At 40.4% G+C, this 21,025-nt stretch overlaps 3 protein-coding genes, 1 long non-coding RNA gene and 1 other non-coding gene across 14 annotated transcripts; 2 read left to right on the top strand and 3 right to left on the bottom strand.

Moving 5' to 3' along the window:
* Nucleotides 1-114: 114 nt before the first annotated feature.
* Nucleotides 115-3,823, bottom strand: LOC148399291 (solute carrier family 22 member 7-like). 2 transcript variants are annotated; one of them, XM_088372349.1, is made up of 9 exons: nucleotides 3,336-3,822; nucleotides 3,159-3,262; nucleotides 2,447-2,601; nucleotides 2,164-2,332; nucleotides 1,541-1,664; nucleotides 1,357-1,466; nucleotides 1,060-1,274; nucleotides 878-986; nucleotides 115-385 (listed from the first exon to the last, which is right to left on the bottom strand). In XM_088372349.1, exons 1-9 carry the CDS (start codon nucleotides 3,705-3,707, stop codon nucleotides 175-177), a joined length of 1,569 nt encoding a protein of 522 aa, XP_088228475.1. In that variant the 5' UTR covers nucleotides 3,708-3,822; the 3' UTR covers nucleotides 115-174. The 2 variants fall into 2 exon arrangements, with proteins under 2 accessions (XP_088228475.1, XP_088228474.1); XM_088372348.1 differs by having other exon boundaries at nucleotides 2,164-2,601; nucleotides 3,336-3,823.
* Nucleotides 1,920-20,935, top strand: cygb2 (cytoglobin 2). 9 transcript variants are annotated; one of them, XM_088372360.1, is made up of 6 exons: nucleotides 7,644-7,661; nucleotides 8,587-8,707; nucleotides 9,758-9,869; nucleotides 10,136-10,479; nucleotides 15,160-15,391; nucleotides 16,754-20,935. In XM_088372360.1, the coding sequence occupies exons 4-6, from the start codon at nucleotides 10,289-10,291 to the stop codon at nucleotides 16,916-16,918; spliced, it is 588 nt and encodes a 195-aa protein (XP_088228486.1). In that variant the 5' UTR covers nucleotides 7,644-7,661; nucleotides 8,587-8,707; nucleotides 9,758-9,869; nucleotides 10,136-10,288; the 3' UTR covers nucleotides 16,919-20,935. The 9 variants fall into 9 exon arrangements, with proteins under 9 accessions (XP_088228482.1, XP_088228479.1, XP_088228478.1 ...); XM_088372356.1 differs by lacking the exons at nucleotides 7,644-7,661; nucleotides 9,758-9,869 and adding an exon at nucleotides 1,920-2,644 and having other exon boundaries at nucleotides 8,587-8,692; XM_088372353.1 differs by lacking the exons at nucleotides 7,644-7,661; nucleotides 9,758-9,869 and adding an exon at nucleotides 1,920-2,644.
* On the top strand, nucleotides 2,666-3,971 carry LOC148399290 (uncharacterized). The gene is made up of 3 exons (XR_015857818.1): nucleotides 2,666-3,399; nucleotides 3,469-3,718; nucleotides 3,805-3,971. It is a non-coding gene; the product is annotated as an uncharacterized LOC148399290 (long non-coding RNA).
* Nucleotides 4,216-7,336, bottom strand: ndnl2 (necdin-like 2). The gene is made up of 10 exons (XM_088372361.1): nucleotides 7,089-7,336; nucleotides 6,564-6,683; nucleotides 6,432-6,495; nucleotides 6,095-6,174; nucleotides 5,855-5,949; nucleotides 5,704-5,780; nucleotides 5,595-5,637; nucleotides 5,465-5,527; nucleotides 5,047-5,161; nucleotides 4,216-4,499 (listed from the first exon to the last, which is right to left on the bottom strand). Exons 1-10 carry the CDS (start codon nucleotides 7,137-7,139, stop codon nucleotides 4,407-4,409), a joined length of 801 nt encoding a protein of 266 aa, XP_088228487.1. The 5' UTR covers nucleotides 7,140-7,336; the 3' UTR covers nucleotides 4,216-4,406.
* Nucleotides 5,232-5,367, bottom strand: LOC148399289 (small nucleolar RNA SNORA11). Its single transcript, XR_015858411.1, has one exon. It is a non-coding gene; the product is annotated as a small nucleolar RNA SNORA11 (small nucleolar RNA).
* Nucleotides 20,936-21,025: the final 90 nt, after the last annotated feature.

Here is a 21,025-nt window from a genome sequence, read left to right as displayed (position 1 = left end):
GCTGAAAATAGCACCTTGCAGTCAGAAAAAAAAAAAAAATCACATTTGATCTCTTATACTTGGCCTTGTACAGACGTTATCCCTAAAAGTTACATGAGATGACAAAGGTCCAGCTTCACAAGCTATGATGCAATTTTAATCAGGTAACAGTACAGGTAGAACCACAGTTCGGGCCTATTTTCTCCCCTCAACATCCTCAATTGTCTCTGGCAGGCAGCGGCCGCGTGTCTCTGGCAGCTGCGATGCCAGGATTGCTGACAGGACAGCCGAGGAGAACAAGATGAGTTGGGGCAGGTCCTTCCAGACGTCATCCAGTAAAAGGACCAGAGGAGTGAGGGCCACACCCATTCGAGACATAGATGAGTTGTAGCCCATCCCGTTTTGCCTTTAACATAAAAATTACAGTACAGACCGTTTAGATTCTAAACTTTAGAATCATGACTGGCACTATGAGTGCCAGTAACTGCATGGATGGAAACAAGTCACGACCTGGTTAGAGGAAGCTAGTTTTGGCCAAGAGGTGAGGTGCGCCCTGGGCTGCTCAAGAATTTATGCAAATAGAAGCCTTGGATGTATCGCTCAGCAGTTTAAAATGGTCAAATTGTAATTTTGTTTTCCTCAATATCGGAAGTGTGAGTTAATATATATCAAGGTTCTCTTCCTTGGTATGTTTTTTAACATACGTACATACAATACACATTTGTGTTTTGCTTTTACATACTGAAATAAAGGCAGATAAACCATGAAACAATAGAGACATTCCTATTTACTTTGAGTTAATGTTCTAAACACACCTTGAATAGTAAAACGGGCCTTTATTTCAGACTATAGAAACCTACAGCCTGCTGATGAAAAAATGTAAGGTATGTAAGCGCACCTGACAACAGTGGGAAACAGTTCAGAAGAGTAGAGCACTAGGGTACTAGATGATGCTGAAGTAAAGCCTTTTCCTACGACTGCCACCATTGTTCTCAGGGTTGACATATCTAGGGGAAAGTCATGGAAATCGTTAAGTATGATAACATCTTGATCAATAATTGGAAATGCCATGATACCAACCTTTTGGTATCAAAATGTTGATTCCGAGGGAGACAGCAAGCAAGGTCAACATTCCCACCTCTGTGGGCTTTCTGCCAATCCTGTCCAGTAAGAAGAAACTGGACAATTGGCCCGGCACTTCAGCTGATGAGTAGAGCAATTGAGTGAGGTAGACATTGAGGCCAAAGCCGCTGATATTGAAGGTGATGCCGTAGAATGCAATTGCTATGGTGAACCTAGGAAAGAGAGAGTGCGCTGTAACATTGGGTAACCCAAACCCACAATTGGATGTGGAGAAAAAAAAAAGTGTGCGCAGACCAAAGAGAACCAGTGCACAAGGACAGTCTTCTCATTTTAGGTGTTCTCATCAAGTCCAAGTAGGAATACACTCGACTTTTCTTCTCTGTCACCACGATGGAGGAAAGAGTCTAGAAACAGTCAAAGGAATAGTCTTGGCGACTTTTGAGAATCAGAACATTATCATTATGAGAACAACGCGAACCTCAGGTTGAAGTCCATGACACGACGCCTCAGTGCCGTTCATTTTGGCACATTTGACGAGACACAAATGAGCTTCCTCCAGCTTTCCGTTGGCAATGAGCCATCGAGCTGACTCAGGCATCCACCTGGGGGTCGAAGGCAAAAAATACTGCATTTAGTTTTGAGGGCCAGAATATTGAAAATTTACTTCCCATGATTTGTATACAAGTAAATGAAATTTTCATTTGATACGACGTCCTACGGTCTGCAAAAGTCTAATCAAGGAAATTGGACAGACTTTAGGATTAAAGGTTAACTTCTTCAAACACTCCAGTGTCCACATTTGGACTTTTGCACACATCCATAATCTGGATGAATAAAAATTTACACAGTCACTATGTCCACAATGTTTCATTTACTAAATAACAGAGGGGTTGTGCAAAACAACCCAGGTTTGTAGAGGATCAGACCTATTTGGACACTTGATTTGAATGTTTTGCAGAAAAAGTGGGTTAAACTAGGGAAAAAAATAATAAAAATTAAAAAAAGAGAGACAAAAAAGACATTTTCAAAAATATTCAAAAAATATTTAAAGAAATCTGATGCATATACATACATTGTATATTTTGATCTATTGTGTTATACCTCCATGTAAAGACACCAAAGAGGATGGGCAAAGTGACGGCAACAGTCAACCACCTCCAGTCGTTCACAAGGTAAGCAATGGGTACGAAGCAAATGCTCCCAAATGTCCAGGAAAAGCTCTCAAGAATTCCAACCGTCTTTCTGTGCTCTATGTCCACCCACTCCACACCTGGTGGAAGAATACAAGGGCACACACACATGTGGGCTGGATAAACAAAGCAACTCCTCAAATAGTGGTTGAGTTGAACATAAAATGTCATCTGATGATCTAAAATGACTGTACAGAGAACCAAAGAGACGATGACTGTGCCAGTCATGCAAAAGCCAGTAAGGAATCTCAGCACTGCGAACATCAGGAAGGATGTGGCGAAAGCACTGGCGAGAGCAAACAGCATTCCAGAGAGATAAGATGTTAGCAGCATGATCCTCCGACCGAACCTGAGCAGGAGGACCAAGGAAGTCAACACATGGCAATCAAAAGGTCAGCTAACACTTCCTGTTCATTTATTGGCAATCAAGACCATTCGATGTGAGAGAACTTTTATATAAGCACATGGGAACTGTTTGAAAATGTGAACAATCACATCATCTTAATTTTCAATTGACAGCCCACTGAGATGGCAAGAAACAGGTGGATTTTTTGCTTATTTCGTATTTTACAAGTGCAATATTTATCATCATAATAATATGTTTAGAGTAGTAAGGGTGGATAGAACATGTTATTGCAATGTGAAAAAAAATGACTTGACTACCCTTTCATTTGTCCAGAGCCCCTCAAATGATGACATAATGACTTGTTTTTTGTTTATTTTTATGACCTCACAAATTATGGTAAAATCAAATATTTAAAGAAGATATCCGTGCACAAATCTGTGTACAAGCATGATCATAACTTTCTCAGGGAGTCCTTATAGGGAATCAAAATCTAACCATAAAATGCCATCAATCTCTCAGCAAACAAGTCAATGTGAAAAGCAATGATTGCATAGTGTTACCTGTCACTCAGACTTCCAAAAGTCACAGATCCAAACATTATGCCGATAAAGAAGATAGTGACCGTGGATTGGCTTCTGCTTTTTTTATCACACACCAGGTCCCACTAATACAAACACATCCATATGTTTACAGGGGGAAACCAATGAACAAATGTAAAACAATGTAATGTAGGTCACCTGGGTGGCCAGAGTGGACTTGAAGGTAGTGTTATCATACACCCACCCATCCAGACAGGGCAAGGTGAGCACCTGAGTGACGTCAGACGTGTTGAAAAGTAGATTATACTGAGGCTCGGCGAACATTCGACAGGAGCTGCGGGTGCCGTCCTCCTCTAGTGGGATGCTGACGGCGAGCCTGTCTGCCTGGGACAGATTCCTGAAGAGCCCTCCGGCAGTGACAAGGCAGTGGTGCGCGGGAACCGCCGCGATGAAGCTGTTGAGTAGAAAGTGGCAGGCCAGTGTGAAGCGACTTATGAAGTTGATGGTCATTATCATCTTCTGGAACCTCCCGAATCCGCCGACATCAGAGATAATGTCCTCAAACTTCATGATGAGCGCCGGTGTGTGTTCCAGACATACGCGCGCAGAGAGCGCAAAATTCCCACGCAATAATGGAGTAATCAAGACCCTTGAACCTCTTATCCAGTTTTGCAAGGCACAAAGGCCACTTCATACTTTCTACATCCACGTGTCTTCAAGAGTGGGCGTTACTTCATGTGATGTTAGATCGTCTTCCAGCCATTGCAAAAGGATCGCGCAGACCCCCTGTGATTGTGATCGTAGATGTCAAATATCAATTCGATGGGTAAATAAAAAAAAGAATTTGGCTAGAAATGTCTGTGCACATACTACCTTGTTATCGTAATAAGTAAATTATAATACTAATACAGCGTATTGTATTTAAGGCAACACTGGGCCTAATTTTTATGTGGTATGATTAGATGGCAAGCAGTTCAGTGTCCCCTGCCTATTGCCCAAAAACAGCTGGGTTGGCGTCACGGACGTGAGGATTAGTCAGAAAATGAATGGATGGAGGACAGGACAAACTAGAGCAAAATATATGCAAAAATATTTTATTTCAAAAACAGGTGGAAAAGTTAGAAGTTAACAAATAAAAACATTCCAAACTGATCTAAGCCGTTCGGTATCGAAGGTTTAGGGAAGGGCAACTAAAACATGCTGACATTGGAAGGACAAAACATTTAAAGCTTTCACAAACAAATACATTAAAAGTTATAAGGCTAAAATTCATCTTCGGCTGCTCGAGCTTGGCTGGCTGTCTTGAGTCTTGTGAGCTTCTGCGTACTGATGTTTCCAATTCCGAGGATCCTGGTCATGAAGCTGACAAAAATCAAACAAACACATCAGTGGCAAGTCAAATTTTCACTCAAACAGACACAAAAACACATTTTTTGCAGTTTTTATCTTATCACCTTAAATGATGGCGTACCACCTAGCAACGAGTCTCCAGCATGGCTATATACTATCACTCATGACCAATCCTATTGCTTTTAAAATTTAACATTAACACTGCATTCATAGATGTGGTTGCATGTATCATTTGACAATAATCAAGGATGGACTAACCAGAAGGAAAATGCAGGCAATTGCCTTGAAATTTCCAACATGTCGCCCAAATGTCTCAAGAAAATTGATTCACATTTTTAAATTTGGATTTTGAAATTTATAATCCTTAATTGACCATATTTAAAATGTTTTGTGATAAATTTTCACTTGAAAGGAGTACAACAGAATAACAGTTAGGTTAGCAAAAACCTTAAACTGGCAGATAATAGTGACAGATTTCAAAAGAACTTGTGTTGAGGCTCAAATAGAAATGCAGAAATGACTAATGACATCACTGTCATCACACTAGTTTGATACATACTTCTGCTACAAATTGAAGGATTTTGGCCTTGGAGACTTCCTTGTCAGCACGCGGACCCCAGAGAAAATTGTGTTCGGGTGGGTCACTGTGGGGGATGAGTACATACTCCACATACCTGAGTACATACACACATAGGAGCTCTAAATGTCTTTTTCTATAAAGAGAGATTCCGACATCTGGTTAAAATGTGTGGAGTATGTGCACATGCAGACACATGCTGACTTCACGGCTGCATGAATGTATGCACTCCTCCATGTTGCTGTATGGTGTGGTATAAACCAGACTCTATGGTCTTACAGGATCTGGCTCTGAACACACCAGCACTGAATCTCAGATGAACAGAAAATGTATGAAAGATGTAAATAAACAAAATGCATTAACATCATAATTGCGGTGCCATCGCAAACGCCATCGTTACCGTTGTCGCACAAACTCATCTGTGACCATCTTCTTGACGTCGCCGAAGTCCTCGTGTTTCTTCCTGCAAGTACGGTTCGTGTCGTCAGAGTCGAAGTCAAGCATCAGTGGAAAAATGACGGAAATCTTACGTGGGGTTAATGCGGAGTTTTTCGAGCATGTTCCATATCAAGCCTGCAGGTGCAAATACATTTGTGAGCGGCACGGCAGGGACATGGCAGAGGCATTGTGGCGGCTTACTTTCTTTGGCCACGCCCTGTTTCATGAAGATGACACTCAGGATGAAAAAGAGCAGTCCCGTCTTCGGGTTGGCCACGCTGTGGTGAGCATGTCAAACAAATGAGTCACTTTGAAGGCTTTCAAAAGGCAAAACCATCTGTGGAGGATTTACCAGAAGGACGGTTCTCCAGCTGTTGCCTCAAACTTATTGATGAGGATGTACAATTGATTCTTTGTGTCTATATTGACCAATTTAAGGCCAAAAACCTGAACAGAAGATATTTAACAAGTGTCAGAAATAATAACTTTGGAACAAAGTAACTCTTATCTATTCTACAAAAACAACAGTAATACACAGTCATTGTTGGTCCGTTTACAACAAAGTATCCACCATATTTTGCTCGAGACAAACCTGTTCAAAGGTGTGGGTCACTCTCTTCATGATCTCAGGGTAGACATTTCGGTATTCTTTGATCACATTTTTCACCAAGTCTGAAACCAAAACAAATCAGCCTGGTCAAATTGCATTGCTGTCCGAATAGAAAATGTTGTTGCGATGTACAGTATTGGAAGTGGTAGCATTGTGTGCTCAGCTCTGCCTCACAGTTGAGGTTCAGCATTAAAATTTTGGCTCCGGCCTTCCTATTAGACTATTGTGCCATGCAAGCACAAGGAGAACTTGTGCAGCATCTTAAAGTGCGGAGCTGAACTTAAACATGTGGAGCAGTTGTGTTGTGACTTCCATGTACCTGCACGCCGTATGGGTATCTTCTTCTGATCTTTTACCAGGATGTACTGGACCACCTCAGTTATCTGGAGAAAACATCAAGGAATTTGCGTGAAACTGAAAATGGTCTAATATTGGTTATTAGTGTGAGTACCTTTTGGTCAACTTGTGAAGGCGAGAGCTTCTCGAGGTTTCTCTGGACCTGTGACACACTCGGCTGAGTGTACGTTGCATCTTCATCCTCACCCACAGCGCCCGATGAGCTTTGTGGTCTCTGTGAGAGGGAACAAAGTTGGCACAATTGGTGTCAGAGAAAGGGAAGAAAGAAATTTCGTATTTTTTTGGCTCATCATTTTCATTTTGTTCCACAACTTAAAGGGCCCACTATGATAGCTCATATTTAAAATGTAATGGATTTGATCAAGTACAAATGCCTCTTAACTGCGCTATAAATGTGTCCCTTACTATGCATTTAGATAATTTATAGATTCTTAATTTGTTTTTCTCTGTGCATGTTGGAGTGCCAAATTAAATGTTATGTTATTGTGTGCGTGTGTGTTTGCATAAAGTTACATACAACTAGAAAAGGAAAATGAAATATTACAATGATGAGGGTCATTTCTCGTTTTATTTATAACTAATACGAATTTGATGATCTTGCAAATATGAGACGACTTACTTTTCTCTGTGAGGAGCTCTGAGAATTGGACAATCTCTTTCTCTGCGACATAGCGGGGTGGGGGTGGAAAAGGACTTAAAACGTTACTCGTACGCAAGAAGCTGATGAGAAGCTGTTAGCCAACGTGCGCTTTATCTGACGATAAAACTTCCCGCTGTTGTGATAAGGATACGCCGGCACACTGCTGCAGCCAAGCGAACCGGCGTGCCTACGTGGAGGCCATATTGAAAGGGGCAACTTTCCAACCAGACCATTAATCCATGTACATCGAAATTCAGTAATTTATTTTTACTATTATTTATATAACGCTATTATTATTGGCATAATGACAGGATGAGAATACCGCAATAGGGCACTGATTAATATGATGAATTAAAAAGACACGAAATCAAAAGAAATAAAATTCCATTAACGCCAGTGGGCGTGTTCGCAGGGCAGGAGTTCGCTCCGATCCACTTAATTTCCAAAAAGACCAGTGTGTTGTGCGACTTGCGGGTGCGCTGGCGCACTGTCGGATCGCCGTGTGTGCGCGCATTGGCACTCCATTTTTGGTGCACTCGGAATTTCCGAACGGTAAATTCGAGCAACGCACTGAATTTTGGAGCCATCACACTTGATAGTGCGCGCTGGGAGTAAATTTCCGAACGGGCCGGTAGTCGCCACTCGTTTTTCAACCGATCTTCAAAATATTTACTTTTTGTCAATAGAGAGATGACAAATGGTAAAACGTGTAAATTTAACGTAAGAAAAAGAGAGCAACATGTTTTGATTTACCTATTAACATTTCGTCCCAGGTTCCTGATTGTATAACGTTGTACGTATGAGTAGGCAGCACAATGTGCCAGCATGCTTTGAGTTCGGTTATCTTGCCGTCCGTCCACACACAAAATGCGCGTTGACTTGACGCCTTGCCACTCCTAGCTTAGCATAGTCGTAAGCACGCAATTTAAAGGGAGCATGTCATATTTACCTATGAGCATTTCTTCTTCGTCTTCTTCTTGTTCTTCTTCGTCTTCTTCGTCTTCCTCTTCTTGCAATTGGAAAACCCAAAATGTTTCGGTGTATTACCACTACCAAGTGGACTGGAGTGGGGAAGGGCGGGTTAGGGTTTTGTTTTTTTGCCTCTTTTGAGCTGCAATTGTGTCGTGGTAGCTATGGAGGGCGTTGCATCTACACTGCCAGAAATCTAACTGAAGAAAAGCGTGTTGAACAGGCCGTTTTATACAATTCGAGGAAAATTTATTTATTTGAACCAACTCGGTTTTGCTCAGGAACTTATAAATATATACTCTGTTTTTCCGGCTGATTTCCCCAATAGTACTGTTGATGCAAATTATTTAAAGGTTACCTTCTCTCGTGACTTCGTCTGGTAATAGTATTTCTGTTGTGGGGTATACTGTGGGTTACTGTTATGAATGCCTATTCTTTAATGTATAAATTGCTATGTTTTGACTCCTTATTATGTTACCTATGTTCTGTCATCTCACATATCCTGCAGCTGCCCTCCAACCATGCTTTGGCGGCGACCTCCCTGCGATCTTGCTTCGGCTGCACAAGCCCTGCGGCCGCCCTCGCCACCTGTCTGGCCCCCAGGACAGCCACCGGTGTGGCCCCACCAAGTACATTTCGTTATTCTTGATTTTACCAAAAATACACAGACGTGAGGCAGGACCTTATTTTTCTGTTGGCCAAACTGGGGGAAAGGGACATATAGATATATTTTTAAACGAAATTATACTGTAGAGGGCAGCAGAAGTATGTATTTATGATTAAGTAAGGCGAGTATGGGCTGTAATAGTTATCTCCAAATTCTGTTAAAGTTGAGTGACACATCATCTTTGTTCATTTTGTCCCTATGAATGTCAGAAAGAATAACAGCCTTTGAAAGCTGCAATTTTGTAATATGCTGTGACAGCTTCATCATTCAGTTAGTGGTTTAGTTTATCCTGTTGACTCTGACATGTCATCAGCAGCACCCTCCACCATTCCTCTCCTGCTCTTGTCGTGACAACAGATCATCAAACATCTCAGTTTTATTTGATTGCAAAAATGATGGAGGGCAAATTAGTCTTTCTCACTGTGGCTATGCCTAATTGAATGGAGGTAAATGTTTGACCTTTAATGCCACTTTGTTTCACCTCAATTTATACCGAATGGCTTGCAAGCAGGATGACAACAAACTAACTCATAAATCATTTTCATGTAGTGTTAAATCTTGCTTGGTGAAATGGTGATATGGGGGAAGGCACACAAAGTGGTGTCCAAAAATGTACACAAACTGGATGTGGAAACTGTTCTACTAAGCCGTGTCTAGGCTGCAAAGAACATGCTGCAGGTTATCCACTTTTGTGCTCGATCATGACAAGCATTGATCGTCATATGCCAATCACATACTTTTCCACAGAAAAGAAAATTGATGCCTAATCGATTGGAGCACCACTAATAAGAACTATTAAAAAGTTTAAACCATTACTGCACTGGGTAATGTGCTTTAGGGATTTTATTGGCATTATATTTTTTAATTTACAGTCTTTTCAATGACTGCCTTGTCAGGTCTCTCTCTCTCTCTCTCTCTCTCTCTCTCTCTCTCTCTCTCTCACTCGCTCACTTTCTCTTTTGCTGTGACCCTCTCTCTTTTATTCTCCCCCACCCTTCACTCATTCCATCAGGTTCCCTCACACATGCAGCCTGTGAGACGATGAGACAGACAGAAGACAAGTATGACATGGAACAGCATCAGCACCACTGACAAGGATCTCTCAAACTGAGAGAGGACAAAAAGTATTAAGGAAGAGGAGGGGGAGAGAGAGAGAGAGAGAGAGAGAGAGAGAGAGAGAGAGAGAGAGAGAGAGAGAGAGAGAGAGAGAGAGAGAGAGAGAGAGAGAGAGAGAGAGAGAGAGAGAGAGAGAGAGAGAGGAGAAATAAGTTTCTTTCAAACGGGAGGAAAGAATAACAAAGGACAGCTGGCGGAGTTTTTTTACACTCTTTCTTTTTTCTCTTTGGGCCATTATTACTGTCTTTCCTCCCTTTCCCACCCCATCTCTCAGTGTCCCCCTTTCCCTTTCACTCCTCTTCTCATCCTGGGTCTTCTGCCAGCTCCCGCCGTGGGGTCTCAGCTCTCCGTCACCCTCCCCCCTTCCCTTGCTCCCTACCTCCCACGGGCCTTGCTTGGAGCCTCCAGGCTCCTGCGCCGCAGGAGGATGTCTCGCAGGGAGTCTCCCCCGCTGCCCTCACCGGAGCAACTCCTTGGAGTGAGGAGGCGGGAGGTGGATTGCGACGAACGTCCGGAGCGCACCGAGCCGCTGTCCGATTCCGAGAGGGAGATCATCCAGGACACTTGGGGGCATGTGTACCAGAACTGTGACGACGTGGGGGTGTCAGTGCTCATAAGGTGAGTTGAGTCAACAGGTGAAAGCCTCCAAAAATGTGCTCGAGCCAACTTATCACATTCCTTGAGAGCACTGTGTAAACTTTAGTATGCTCAAATACAAAAAAACGCAAGTTTGTGGGTAGTAAGAAATGGTTGAAGAAATAGTCTTCATGACAGTGGGGTAAATTTATTTTCTCATATATGAGAGTAATTTTAATAATTAGAAGTGGTCGTCAGTCTGTGATGAAGTTCCGTTCCTATAGCGGTGACAATTTTGAACATAAATTGCAATGCCTTGTCATCTGTCACTAACTGCAGTCGTAAAGGTAAAGTTTGGACGTAAGACGGGGCACAGTCCTTGACATGGCTGAAGGAGGAAATGATTTCCTGGAGTCCGTTCAGGACATTAAAGCAGGCAAAGTACATTTGTAAGGAACTGGCAGCTGATGTAAAGTAAGCAAGGGGGATCACAGATCTGTAAAGTGAGCACTTGGAGACCGCCTTCCACCCTGATCCAGCTGTGCTGTCTACAAATATAGAGCCCTTAAGGCGTAGCGAGTGAGATGTTGTCACACAGTTGCTGTTCTCTGTTGTACCGCATCAAGTGAAGTAATGATGGGAGGAAAACACATATGCACATGGACACTCGTCTGTATTAAATGGTAACCACTGTGCATGGTAGGGAAGTGACCAGCCACCACCAGCTTCTAACTGCAGCTATCAACAAAGAAAGTAGATGATGTTTCTGCTGTTTTGTGAACTCTAAAATTGAAAGTAGGACTCTGGCCAAATCATCCAAGGCACCTAGTACTGAGCATTGTAATTTATCTCAGTGTCAATTTCATGCATTTTTTTTCTTAAAGGTTGAATTTGTGGTTTTGCAGTGCTAAACTGTCAATGTCGCACTAAGATTGTCAAAATGGATAGCAAACCGCAACCAAGGAGTGATCGGAGTGAGACAAACTGATTCCCGGTTTGGGGCGACAGAATCCCCGAGGGGGAGGAACAAAAGGGCAGGAAGCATACTTTGTGTGTTTGTGTGTGTGTGTGTGTGCGTGTGTGTGTGCGTGTGTGCGTGTGTGTGTGTGTGTGTGTGTGTGTGCGTGCATGCGTGTGTTTGTGCGTGCGCATGTGTGCAGCGTGTCGTCTTATCAGAGGGTGACAGAAATATGTTTTGGCACTTCTCCCTTCACTTTCTCGTTTTCATTCTTTACTGTACAGAAAAAGACGCCTTTTAAACACATTTTGTCCTCAAAGAAAAGATAATAAAATGACAGTTATTCATCTTCTGTTTAAAATCTTAATTAGTAGTGAGGAACGTTAAAACCAATTAATTCAAAGCTGAAAAGTCGATTGCGTGCTGTGGAAATGATTGCATGAAGGCTGATTTGCTATTTTATATCTGTTTCTTTATCATCAACTTAAAGCAACAGTATAAATTAAGTTGACCTTAAAAATGCAAGTCAAAATCAAGTCAACTGCCTTAAAATAAGGAGATTGAAATGGGCGTCTAATGTAAAGTACACCAGGGAGACCACAGATCTGTGAAGCAGGCACTTTGAACCCGATACAGCTTGTTTTTGATAGTACTTGGTTTAAATTTTTTTATAACATTGTCATATGTTCTTCAATTGCTTAAATAGAAATTAAACAACTGTAGAACTCTTCACTTCTGCTGTGACAAGTCAAAATTCCTAAACAGTAAGATTCCACATTTGATCTAGCATTTGATCAGCTAGAATTGATGACTGATTAGAATTTGATTGGAAGTGTCCTCAGCCACTATTACCATTCTAAGATTAGGGGTGCTAAACTTTGACATCAATTTCAGTTGATAGTCGGCGGTGGTGCTACATAAATTGTCAATTCCTTGAGTTGAATAAGAAACAGGTGGATTCATCTGTTTAATTCCATTTATTACACAAATACAATTGGAGCTGTGTTTAGGGTTAACGTCATAACTGTACAGCAAGGCAGCATATAGATCCGTTTTGAAACCGCTGGTATGGGAAAGGTGGGAGGCAATGAGTGGGTGCTGTATAATGAGTGGGTGCTGTATTTTTCTTGTTAAAAGATCATGTTTCCACTAAGGACAAAATGATTATAGATTTTTACTAATCTTGTTTAAAAGGGATTTAGAGTAAAAAAAAAAACCAAATAATCTTTGAAATTATAGTTGTGCTGAAATTCAGTGTGGGCCATGTGATAGACAAAGAGTATAATTATCAACAGTTGACTGACAGTTCCTCAGTTACCTAACAACCTGAGACTGACCCGGGGGTCAAAGCCTTGCACGGTTGACATGTTATTGTCGAGAAGATGCAGGATCAGTGCGCAGAAGCCAGCGTGGGCATGAAATTTTTTTTTCACTTTGATGTCGCTCCATCTGCTCGGATGCTTGGAGCAGAGTGACAGTGGCAGCAGCTTCAGTTGATCCCAGCAATGCGTACAAATGCAATTGCACCACTGAATAAGATCTCCTTAGGCAACAGTGCATACGGCACATTCAAGTTGTATTGTTGAAGTGGCATTTTGGTCTACAGCACAGTTGAGTTACAATTGAAATTTGATCCTCATCGTCACACTACGGGATGTTAAAGAGATCTGCCACCATCTGGGGCGTTCACGGTTAAGAAAAAGCAACTTTATCCATTTGAATTGTCTCAATATGTTCTCAATGTAAATAGTAAAAGAATTGCAGCTCTTTGTAACATGAACCTCCCGGTATATAATTTATTTGTCTATCATCATCTGTGTAAACTGTTTGGAAGAAAAACTATACAAATCAATACTTTCAGGAGCACTTCATTATCAGTATTTGTTTGCGATGAACTTCTTTGCACTCCAGACTTGGATGTGGTCTTGTTGTGCTGTGGGTTCATGTATATATGATGCACCCAAAAATAAAGAAATATTTCTGAAAAAAGTAGCTTTAATGAATGACACAAATTAATCACCATTTCATCAAATCCATTGTAGCTCATCTGAGTAAGGCGTGTTTGTTTTTGAATTCCTTTCTAACAGCATGCAGTTTTTAAATAGTGCAATGGTGCATAAAAACACATCCTTGAAGGTTACTCACCCTCGTCTAAATAATCAGAAAAAGTCTCCCAGTTTGATTCAAGTATGATTAACAAGTTATGCTAATGGTGCCCATTTAACTTTAATGGATTCATTTGAATGCAGACGCAGGTGCAAGAATGAGTTCAGAGCTCTCACGCACGGACAAAATGTTCCCCGGTTTGCTTCGCCAACACAAGATATTAAAGAAATGAAACATACATTAAATATGAAGTGCCTGTGACCGGCCATGTATTTGAATGTGTTTTGAAAATGTATTCATTTTATGAAATATCATTTGTTGACCTGTCTGTGGAGAGTGTTCATTGATTGATGGCGTATGGCATCCATCCATCCATCCATCCATCCATCCATCCATCCATCCATCCATCCATCCATCCATCCATCCATCCATCCATCCATCCATCCATCCATCCATCCATCCATCCATCCATCCATCCATCCATCCATCCATCCATCCATCCATCCATCCATCCATCCATCCATCCAATCAGCAGTAGCTGATCTCATATATTTTATGCCTATTACACTGGTTTTACCGTTCCAGTGAATTCCAAGCTGTTCATTTTCTACATATTGTACTAAATAGCATTAAAACTTCATGTCAGTCCAAACAGAGCAAAAGCTTTCCTGTCACCCAGGAAAAAGTCTGTCTGTAGCGTGACAGCTGGTCAAGCCAAGATAAAAATGCTATAGGCAAGCAAAAGTGTTTCTTGGCCTGGCATGACAGAACCGGTGACGGTTAGATGCAGTTTATCAGAATTGCCCAGGGCCAAACTCTAACAGGGAAATAATTGTATCCACAATTTTGGCCAGCATGAGCAATGACAAGATTTAAATGAGGTCAAAGTAGTAAGTTAATAGTGTGAAAACTGGTGATGTTAAAGCTCCTGTAAACATTTTACATAATTATGTGGCCATTTTGCAACTGTATTGATGAAAATTAAATGCCTGAATCATTTACACATTAGCATTTGGCCGGAAGATTCAATTAGTTGGATACATCTAAACTCTCAAATACTCGTAAGATCCGCAATATGCTGAGCACTTGTATTGGTGACGCACTACAAATTCTCCACTTTCTACATTCCACTTAAGGATTATGCCATACTATGCATTTAAATGCCATATTATTTGGATCCTAACCCGTCTATGAAGTCGAATTTTAGTTTAGCTAAATTGACATTTTCAATTTAATTAGGTTCGATTGTATACTGTAGCTTTCTCTAAGTGGGTTTATGTGTCTTCAGCAGCTTGATGAAACTATTAAGTGATGTTCCGTTTAAGTGTAGCCATGCTAACGTACTTTAGTGCACAGCTCTCAACTCAGGAGTTAAATGTATCTCAATCCAGATTTGGTTTGTGTTTGGAAAAAAAATGGCGCCGTAATTTAAGGTAGTAGATATATACAGATAGGGTCAAAGAAAACATGGTGAATCAGCAGTTAGCTGTTATGCTGCATGTCAGTGGAATGAGCTGCCAAACAGAACTGAAGTCATCCCCAAGTCTAAATGCTTTTAATCCAAACTATGTGGCTAACCAAAAGAGATGGACAGACCATCTTCATTTTCACACGAGTAGAGCAAATGACATAGTTTTGTGTTGAACAATTTTCCCCAGGTTCTTTGTCAACTTCCCATCTGCCAAACAGTATTTTAGCCAGTTCCAGGACATGGAGGACCCCGAAGAGATGGAGCGAAGTAGCCAGCTTCGACAACATGCCCGCAGGGTGATGAATGCCATCAATACTGTGGTGGAGAACCTAAATGACCCGGAGAAGGTGTCATCAGTGTTGGCCCTGGTGGGGAAGGCTCATGCTATCAAACACAAGGTGGAACCAATGTATTTTAAGGTAGGAATAAGCTCATCTGTTGCACTTTTACAACATGTCTTTGCTGAGCAAACATTATTATAATGACGTTGTTAAATTTCAAGTCATTTTTTTAACAGTAAAATGTTCTGTGTCCCCCACTAGCCTAAGCATGGCTAATTCGTGATTAAGACTGTGTTTGTTAAATATGAGTCAAGCTATTAAAATAACGAGTCCTCCATGATTGCTCTAAAATGCAAAAATCAAATTTGTGATTAAGTATAAGGTATGAAGGAAATTAGACCCAACTTGTGCCCATTACTTGTTGATTGCGAGGAAGACAAATCAGACACACTACCAAGCAAAATACTCAACGTTTTCCCCACAAAGTTGCATAATTAGCCATCAGAAAATCATCCACACATCCCTCTTCATACGATGGAAGACACTTCCTCTCTTTATGTCTTTTCAATGTCATCCTCTTAAATGCAGCTGCACAGAGAGCACATTAGCACCATTGAAGCCACTGGCATCCGATTGGCTACGGTGATTTAATTAAATAAAAACTTCAGTATTGAATTCTTTTTTCCATCTACATTCTGCATGTATGAAATCTAATCATATTCCAGTGTAACCATAGAAAAGACATAACTGACTGAAAAAAAAATATATATGGATATATATATGCCAGCATAACTCTTCCCATCTGAATACTATATGGAAAATGGCATTAAAAATGACTTTCAGGCTTTCTGATCATACAGCAAGAGCATGCACCTGTATGTATGTGAAATATGCGCTTATTCTCTATTTCTTTTTTTCTAATGACCAGTAAGAAGAATCTATTTTCTACTTTTGTTGCTGAGTGTATTATATCATACAGTGTATTTCATGTCCCTTGATGCACATATGGCCCACGTCTTTACTTCAATTTTTTTTGTCCTCTCTACCGTGTGACTCTCATTCCCTTTGTGATCCTCATCCACTCTGTTCTTTCATGTTTCATCATTGTGGACATTTTCAATTCTCACCTGTCTCGCCCACTTTTTTGCAGCAGTGAATTGGGCTGACGTCCCCCTCAGCTCTACTCCTACCTTACTTAATGATCTTATTATCGTGACAGATTAATTTGATTCACTTTCCATCTCAGCGTTGCTCATATTTTGGCCATATTTTTTTTCAATTATTTTATTTTATTATTATTATTTTTATTATCTTATCTACGTTTGTAAGTGGTGTGTCAGAAAAGGAAGAATCTTCCTAGGAATGTATGAAGGCATTGCAGGGAAGACTGGGAAGGTGTGTTCGACTTTGAGAGCAAAACGTTGTTTAGAGTTGGAATATATTATTCGTGATGCCAGCCGTAGAACTTTTTTTTAACACACCTCATATATCAAATTGCAGATATTGAGTGGGGTGATGCTGGAGGTGCTGTCTGAAGACTTTCCGGAATCCTTCACGGCAGAAGTGCAGTTGGTGTGGACCAAACTCTTCGGTGCCGTGTACTGGCATGTGACTGGAGCCTACACAGATGTGGGCTGGCTCCAGGTCTCCAGCTCGGCTGTGTGAAGGGTCAGTGTAGAGCTGTGCAGTAGACTCGAAAAAATGAAAACAGAGAATGACATGTTCCACAGTGTTTACTTTGCAAGTTTTGCAAGCAAGGTTTCGCAGAAGGTAGATGATGATGATAATGATGATGATGATAATGAGTAACATGTCCATTTGCTCAATTGCTCTCTGTATTTTTGCAACATTTTGGAGTTGGGGCTTTATTGCCGGGATTTTGTTGACTACATATCCTGGATAACCCCTATTAAAGTAGGCTGGCCAACATCTGCAAACACTAATGACAATTTAGCTCAAGTCAGTGATGGTTGGATATGTGCTTTTAGCCCCCCATGGGTGATAGTAATTATCAAGTCAACTGTCAGTTGTTGCCAACCCCCACAAGAAAAGCAAATGAAACTTCAAGCAATTTCCCAGTTTCATGCCTGTATAATTTCCTCTTTGCTCTCACACGTCAAGCATTTTTCTCTGAGACAAAATGTTTCTGTAGACAGTTAAAAAATGCAATCTCGGGTCATTCTCATTATCTCTAAGACTACTTGCAGATAGTTAATCTTTCTGGAGATTTACTGGAGATTCATTTTTCCTTTCAAAAAGCATGGTGCTCATTTTGTTCTCTGAAATAATTTATCCCTCTGGTCAGCGAGCAAATTTGTTCACAAGACAAACTATTGATTGTACATAAAAGGTCAAATAATACACAAGTACAAAGCTATATATAATGCCAGCCGGAAAAAATGACGCATCGTATTGATTCGAGAACAGGAACAACATCGGACATTAACAGTGATTTGTTCTGCCAAAACCGTTTCTACTGTTGAGAAAAAAATATATATAAAAAATTTTACTGTTAAAAATGCATCACTGCCTATGGAATACATCTTAGTCTTCTGTTGCTGTTGACTTCCCACACTTTGGTTTATTGTAGCCTAATCAGTGCCAAGGAATAAACAGGACCTTTTTTTTTTGTTTTTTTGTTACTTAGTATTATTATAACAAGAAATAGCCTCAGTAGTGTGTGCACGAATCAAACACAGCCACCGCAGCCTGGTCACACACTGCTCTAGTTTCACTGCTCAATCAGGAGCCGTCAGCCAACTGGTAGTTTGCGTTTGGTCACTCTAGCACGAATAGCACACTCAAGATAATTCCAAAACTGTTCAACTGAGATGAGGTCAGGACTATTGGCAGGCTCTTCCATTTTCTCTACTCCCAAAGGGATTGCCACCAGTTGCCATCTGTATCTCTCTGCAGTGAAGCTGCACTCACTGATGACAGCTTCATATATCCAGTGATGAAGATGACCATCATAATACCTCCATCAAAAAGTTTTACAATGTGCGCCTGTAGGTTAACGACATGCAATCTCAAGACATAGAACCTTGGGCTGCATCATAATCAAACTTGGCCATCAGTTTAGAGATTCTTTCTAGCTGGGCTCACTCCAAATTATTCAGCAACTTTCTTTTGCTGAAAATCATCTTGAAGTTGCCTGCCATACAAATTCTTCCAGTAGACACCCAATGACCACTTTAGTAGTGTACTAAAAGCTGAACAAAAGATGACAACCAAACCAATAACACCAGCAAAATAGGCTGTGTGATGTAGAAAAATAATTATTTATTCCAAAATTGCATGTTCCTTACAAATGAAAATAAACAGGCATTCCAGTGGTGAAAAAAAAGCATAATTGTGACAAAGAAATAATCTACAGAACACACTTGGGGAACATGTTTTATTTATGTAAATGTTTTTTTTTTAGATAATGAAAATTAAACTAAGCTCTAATGTTATGCGCTTTATTAACATTTGCAGCTGATCCAACTCATACAACAAAGCATGCGTTGAAATTCTGCCTTGCCTTAGCTGTCTGTGTACAGTAATTTAGGAATAGTAGTTAATGTTGTCATTTTTTTAATCCAAATGTCTATTAATGCAGCAGAAAAAAAATTCATGTTATCACAAGAGATGCATCCTCAAGTCACACATACTTATTATATGATATTTGAAAGTAATGTCAAAAATGTTTAGACAGGGAATGATTTAGAATAGGGTCAAATGTCAAATGTTGAAGCCCTAACTTTGGGACCATGGAACTGCTGACTGTTATTTGCTTTTTACTCTTTCTGTCCTGTAATCCTCAAATTTAACGGGGCCGAGCTCCTCTTTCGCTCTTTATCAACACATTGTGCGCTCTAAATATCTAGCTTGAACTCTGTCGTTTGTATAAGTGAACTGTGTGCAAGTGTACATGTACTCTTCTGCTTTCCCAATTCACTTCCACATGAATCTGTTTCGGCACCAAAGAGGGCTGTTCACTGGTTTTTTGTTTTTTCGGGCTTTAAATTGGATTCACTCATGTCACATAAACACAATAAGATAAATGGAAAATGTCCGCAGGTGGGCACGATCAGCAACCACATATGTGCACGTTTCAAGGACGGTCCTCTCCTTTACTAATATTTACAAGCCTGTCACTTAGTTTAGACAATCAGATAGATATAACACATTAAAGGCTCCATTACGGGTTTTAAAGACTCTTCCGGAGGTCTCGGAAACGGAGAACAGAGTGCTGACAAGAATTCAGTAAGGTTTTGTAGTAAAGCTACAGCAAAGAAATGCCATTTCTCGGTCTTGATCAAATTACAAAACTCACATGACCCACTCATGTAACCTCTCGAAATAATGACAATTTCAAGTCCCCATCCGTCAATTAAATTCCCAAGCATACACTGCAAATCTGTTTAGGATGGACATTTGATCCAATCTTGAGCTTGCATCTGCTCCACTGATGTCCTGTTTCTTCTATTCGACCTTTGTTGGTATCATCATCTGGCGTTTACAAGGAGGCAATGAGTCTCCGCTCCTCCTCATCTGCTCATTCATCTACTTAACGTTACATCCCATTGCCTCGGTAATGATTATTCTCACTGAGCGCTAAAACACTTTTACAAATGCCGTATGCTGTCATTCACTGATAAATGTTTTATAAGCGTCCCTTCCAATCAATTACAAAGATTGCACTTAGTTTGCCTCCAATAATGACTTGGAAGATTAAAAGAAAGAACTGACTTTATCTGGTTTTAATTTTGGTTCTGACCCTGTTTTCATTCATATGAAAATCTACAATATATGAAAATTCACAACTTGCTCAATAAAATTGACATTTTACATCTTATTTTCCTTTTCTCTCCGCAGCATATGTACTATGTGCATGTTCGATTTTTATTTTTATTTTTTTTTGTCCAATCAGATTTCAGTCTTTCTGTGCCGTCGCGTTAATCTAATCTGAACCTTCAGAATTAGTAATGTTGGTTGATGTCACTTAAAATGTTTGCGATTTAGGAAGATTTAACGTTCATCCTCACAAGATCAGCAGATGTGTTCTTAAAGACCCAAGTCATTTTCAAGTTTTAGCTAGAGGCTATAAAACCTAACGACTGCCGATGATAAATGATCCGTCAGTTTATGACTGGATTCCATGGTTGAATAGTAATAGTGTAGTTGTCATCTGCATGGCAAAAAAATCATATAGTAGTACACAAACGCACTGTGGCTTCCTGCTCTTGCCGACCTACAGGTTTTGTGACATTCAATTTGCATCCCTTTTTCATCATTCTATTTACACACACAAACACATACTATATACAAGATGCACACGCACTTACACACACACATACTTGTGATTGTGCATTGAATTAGCTGACATGTGCACGCACAAACGCACATACACACACATATATATATACATACACACGTGTGCTCTTATCTGTTTTGTTGTGCAATTTTTCAATCAGTTGTTAAAAGTGCAGACTTAATTATATTTTTCTAAGTATATCTCTGAAGATGACCTGACATATTTGAATAATATATCATCATGTAACTGTATACTATGTTGTTGGTGGGAGCAAGTGCAGTGGCTTTGTCGTATTTCAAGCATGTTTGCACATCTTGCCACAAACTTGTACCTCTGTAGACGTGATGAACATGAAAACAGTTAATAAAATGCACTTGAACATCCATCTCTGTCCTTTGTCGGGCTCAGTTTGGAAAACAAAGAATCACACTGTAGATCTTCTTATATATTTTGACCTTAACTTCTTGCGATGT

This window comes from Syngnathus floridae, chromosome 4, assembly GCF_059516105.1.
Source record: "Syngnathus floridae isolate MCC-2025c chromosome 4, RoL_Sflo_1.0, whole genome shotgun sequence".
NCBI classification, from domain to species: Eukaryota; Metazoa; Chordata; class Actinopteri; order Syngnathiformes; family Syngnathidae; genus Syngnathus; species Syngnathus floridae.
The sequence above is the reverse complement of the archived record's forward strand: the minus strand, read 5'-3'. Positions and strand labels throughout refer to the sequence as shown.

What these genes read in the sequence shown, in the direction of transcription:
- LOC148399291 (XM_088372348.1), bottom strand. Translation starts at nt 3,707, where the DNA reads ATGAAGTTTGAGGACATTATCTCTGATGTCGGCGGATTCGGGAGGTTC. An exon ending in TTGTGCACTGGTTCTCTTTG is followed by an intron (nt 1,275 to 1,356) that starts GTCTGCGCACAC and finishes TCTCTTTCCTAG; the next exon opens with GTTCACCATAGCAATTGCAT. An exon ending in CTGTTTCCCACTGTTGTCAG is followed by an intron (nt 386 to 877) that starts GTGCGCTTACAT and finishes TTTATGTTAAAG; the next exon opens with GCAAAACGGGATGGGCTACA.
- ndnl2 (XM_088372361.1), bottom strand. Translation starts at nt 7,139, where the DNA reads ATGTCGCAGAGAAAGAGATTGTCCAATTCTCAGAGCTCCTCACAGAGA. An exon ending in ACAGGGCGTGGCCAAAGAAA is followed by an intron (nt 5,638 to 5,703) that starts GTAAGCCGCCAC and finishes TTGCACCTGCAG; the next exon opens with GCTTGATATGGAACATGCTC. An exon ending in TCCTTCAATTTGTAGCAGAA is followed by an intron (nt 4,500 to 5,046) that starts GTATGTATCAAA and finishes GATTTTTGTCAG; the next exon opens with CTTCATGACCAGGATCCTCG.
- cygb2 (XM_088372351.1), top strand. Translation starts at nt 7,807, where the DNA reads ATGGTAAAACGTGTAAATTTAAC. An exon ending in GTAAAACGTGTAAATTTAAC is followed by an intron (nt 7,830 to 8,586) that starts GTAAGAAAAAGA and finishes CATATCCTGCAG; the next exon opens with CTGCCCTCCAACCATGCTTT. An exon ending in GGGGTGTCAGTGCTCATAAG is followed by an intron (nt 10,480 to 15,159) that starts GTGAGTTGAGTC and finishes AATTTTCCCCAG; the next exon opens with GTTCTTTGTCAACTTCCCAT.